The sequence below is a fragment of the Nansenia antarctica genome (assembly GCF_963989245.1).
Source record: "Nansenia antarctica genome assembly, chromosome: 20".
Classification (NCBI taxonomy): domain Eukaryota; kingdom Metazoa; phylum Chordata; class Actinopteri; order Argentiniformes; family Microstomatidae; genus Nansenia; species Nansenia antarctica.
The window spans coordinates 68,773-72,491 of NC_137693.1; the positions used below are offsets into that span (position 1 = coordinate 68,773).

Below are 3,719 nucleotides of genomic sequence, written 5' to 3' on the forward strand. Positions count from 1 at the left end.
CCTGGTGTTCTACCTCCCCCAGCCTCCCCCTGGTGTTCTACCTCCCCCAGCCTCCCCTGGTGTTCTACCTCCACCAGCCTCCCCTGGTGTTCTACCTCCCCCAGCCTCCCCTGGTGTTCTACCTCCCCCAGCCTCCCCTGGTGTTCTACCTCCCCCAGCCTCCCCTGGTGTTCTACCTCCCCCAGCCAATCACGTCAGTCTCCAGTCCTCCCTCCCCTCCCCCCCTCCCCTCCCCTCCCCCCCCCCCCCCCCCCCCCCCCAATTTTTTTTTATCTATGTCCATGTTCTGCAGCCCAGTCAGGTGTGTGTGAGGGTCATTCCTGAATGTTCTTCTGCCAGAATAAAAACACACAGAGATGATGAAGATGAAGATGAAGATGAAGATGAAGATGAAGGAACAGTGTAACATGTTGGGGTTTATCTGGCGTGAGACCTCCTCCTCCCTCCTCCCCCCTCCTCCTTCCTCCTCCCCCCTCTCCCCTCCCTCCTCCTTCCTCCTCCTCCCTCCTCCTCCCTCCCCCCTCTCCCTCTCCCCTCCCTCCTCCTCCTTCCTCCTCCTCCTCCCTCTCCCCTCCCTCCTCCTCCCTCCCCCCTCTCCCCTCCCTCCTCCTCCCTCTCCCCTCTCATTTCCCAAAGTTGACAAAGTTAGCGAAGGCGTCTTGTTTGGGCTGCAGCGAGGCAGGGCTGGGGTTCATTCCCAGGGTGCTTTGCAGGCCGGCCACGCCCATGTTCATGCTCACGCCCATCAGCCCCGCCCCCTGGCCGACCGGCACGCCCCCTCCTCCTCCTCCTCCTCCTCCGGTCGTCATGGCGCCCAGGGCCATGGCGTGGTTGTTGCCGGGGGCGATGGTGGGTGGAGTCAGGGTCAGGCCTGAGAAGCCCTGGGGCAGCAGGGAGGAGGCGGGGGGGGGGACGCCTGGGGGGGGGGGGGAGGGGGTGTTAGTGTACAGATGATAGGAGGGGGGGTGGAGGTGTGTGTGTCTGTTCAGTGTGTGTGTGTGTGTTCAGTGTGTGTGTTCAGTGTGTGTGTTCAGTGTGTGTGTGTGGGTGGGTTCAGTGTGTGTGTGTTCAGTGTGTGTGTGTGTGTGTGTGTTCAGTGTGTGTGTGTGTGTTCAGTGTGTGTGTGTGTGTGTGTGTGTGTGTGTTCAGTGTGTGTGTTCAGTGTGTGTGTGTGTGTGTTCAGTGTGTGTGTGTTCAGTGTGGGTGTTCAGTGTGTGGTGTGTGTGTGTGTGTGTGTGTGTGTGTGTGTCAGGGTTTCCGTTATAAAAAATTGGTGCCGGTCAAAGTGTCCGGAAAGATTTCAATGTGTCGGACAAACGGGAGAAATTCCGGTCATCATATTCAAATATAATATAGGTGTTTGTCGCGGTGATTAGCTGTTGTGTAGCCTATATATGCCATTTAATGTCTATTTCTCATCCGATACGATTAGATGCAAACTATATAATAATATAGGCTTTCATGATTCGCATGCGCTACTGTCCAGGGCTGCACGCGCGCCACACTGGGCCTAGTCACCTTTGCTACTTTGAATTACGACTGCAGGCTAAGATGTTTATTTCAATTGCATTAATGGGATTTGAGGATGTAATTGGTAATTTTAAGTATGCCTAGTTTAGCTTTTGATGGCTATTTGAACGGACTGCATCGATCGATCAATGAACGGACTCCACATTACGTTAACTGAAGTGTGTTAAATAGTTTCACGACAGTAATGTACGTTTTCTATAGTCTCTTTCCAGTTTTACCCTTTTTATCAATAAAACAACGTCATTTCTATAACCACGTCTCGCTGATTGGGAAGGCATTACGTAAGTCTAGCTGCCTGTCAAATCATACTTACTCGGACTCGCGAGTATGAGAATGAGGAGGATGTATCGGGGGATACACACCCGTGGACTATTTCAATTTAGTGGCACAAATTAAACTCTAACACTATAGATAGACTAAATTGAACTAAAATGATGGACACCGACTGAATAACTGAGTGGAGGGAAGACAGGTCTCAAATGTGGAACAATTATAACATTTAATACATAAAGATAAAACATACACAAATATATAACATTGATATCCCTAAACTCAAATGTAGTGTGGTATTGTCAACCTAATCTAATCAATCCTAATCTAATGGTGGGGATGTTATACTCTGAATCTCCCGACTCAGGGCTGGAACGGGCACGGCAGGCTCAATCAATGAACGGGGTTGAGATGGCTAGCGTCCTTTACTAGCCGCATCTCACGGCCCTTGGTGGTAATTCACTGTGCTCTAGCACATCCAAAACACGCAGAACAATAACCGTGACTCCGGTCACTGCAGTGGTTTTATTTAGACTAGATCAAACTAAATTAACTGACGAATTTCTCCCTCACAACTACTCCCGAAAGGTACATTCACTCTCCGCAAACAATAAACTACTCGCGCCGTTGAGAGACAGGGTTGCCAGATGGGGCGGGTTACCGCCGAATGGGCTACTGGGTTTAGCGGTTATTTAGCAGACTAGTTAGGCTGTAAATTGTCAATCCCATCTGGCAACCCTGCCGCTATTTGTTCATTGCGTAGGCTAGTCTACACATTAATAATAAAAGAAAAAATATAGCCTATATATTCGTCTTTTTTAATGTAGAAGGAATCAGAATATGTGACAAATTAATTTTAACAAATTGTGCTTAAAGGGAATTATTTTCACCGGACAGTATGACATTATGATATAGTGACATTATGACCGAAGAGGTTTAAATATGTCGGACTTCAACAGATTTTATCGGACAAAGACCGGTAATTACCGGTTAACGGAAACCCAGGTGTGTGTGTGTGTGTGTGTGTTCAGTGTGTGTGTGTGTTCAGTGTGTGTGTGTGTTCAGTGTGTCTGTTCAGTGTGTGTGTGTTCAGTGTGTGTTCAGGGTGTGTTCAGTGTGTGTGTGTGTGTGTGTTCAGTGTGTGTGTGTGTGTTCAGTGTGTGGTGTGTGTGTGTGTGTGTTCAGTGTGTGTGTGTGTGTTCAGTGTGTGGTGTGTGTGTGTGTGTGTGTGTGTGTGTGGTGTGTGTGTGTGTGTGTGTGTGTACCTTGCAGCATCATGTGGTGCAGGCTGGGCGTGGTCTTGGGGGCGTGGCCTGCAGACAGGAAGTCCAGGCTGATGTTGACGCTGGGGTCCGACCAGGTGGGGGGCAGCGGCCCCCCCGCCCCCCCCCTCCCCCGCCCCCCCGCCTGGGGCAGCAGCCCCCCCAGGCCCTGCAGGGGCACGAAGCACTACACACACACACACACACGCATACACACACACACACACACACACACACACAGAGTTACACAGACAGGCAGACAGACAGACAGGCAAATAGAAAGACAGACAGACAGACAGACAGACAGGCAAATAGACAGACAGACAGACAGGCAAATAGACAGACAGACAGACAGGCAAATAGACAGACAGACAGTCATCTGTCCTAGATACACAAAACATATCAAAGAGTACACTTGATTTAATTGTGTGTGTGTTTATGCATATGTGTGTGTGTGTATGCGTGTGTGTGTGTGTATGCGTGTGTGTGCGTGTGTGCGTATGTGTGTGTGTGCGCGTATGTGTGCGTATGTGTGTGTGTGTGTATGCGTATGTGTGTGTATGCGTGTGTGTGTGTGTGTGTGTGTGTGTGTGTGTGTGTGTGTGAGTATGCGTATGTGTGTGTGTGTGTGCGTATGTGTGTGTGTGTGTGTGTGTG

General features: G+C 50.1%; 1 protein-coding gene across 1 annotated transcript in view; it reads right to left on the reverse strand.

The window, feature by feature from the left end:
* Nucleotides 1-623: 623 nt before the first annotated feature.
* Nucleotides 624-3,719, reverse strand: part of clint1b (clathrin interactor 1b) — a gene marked incomplete at its 3' end in the record, with an annotated part of 20,206 nt that continues 17,110 nt past the window's right edge. The window contains exons 10-11 of the mRNA XM_080549931.1: nt 3,066-3,231; nt 624-916 (exon numbers count right to left, since the gene is read on the reverse strand). Coding sequence (XP_080406057.1) covers nt 624-916; nt 3,066-3,231 — 459 coding nt within the window. The remainder of the gene's footprint in view (nt 917-3,065; nt 3,232-3,719) is intronic.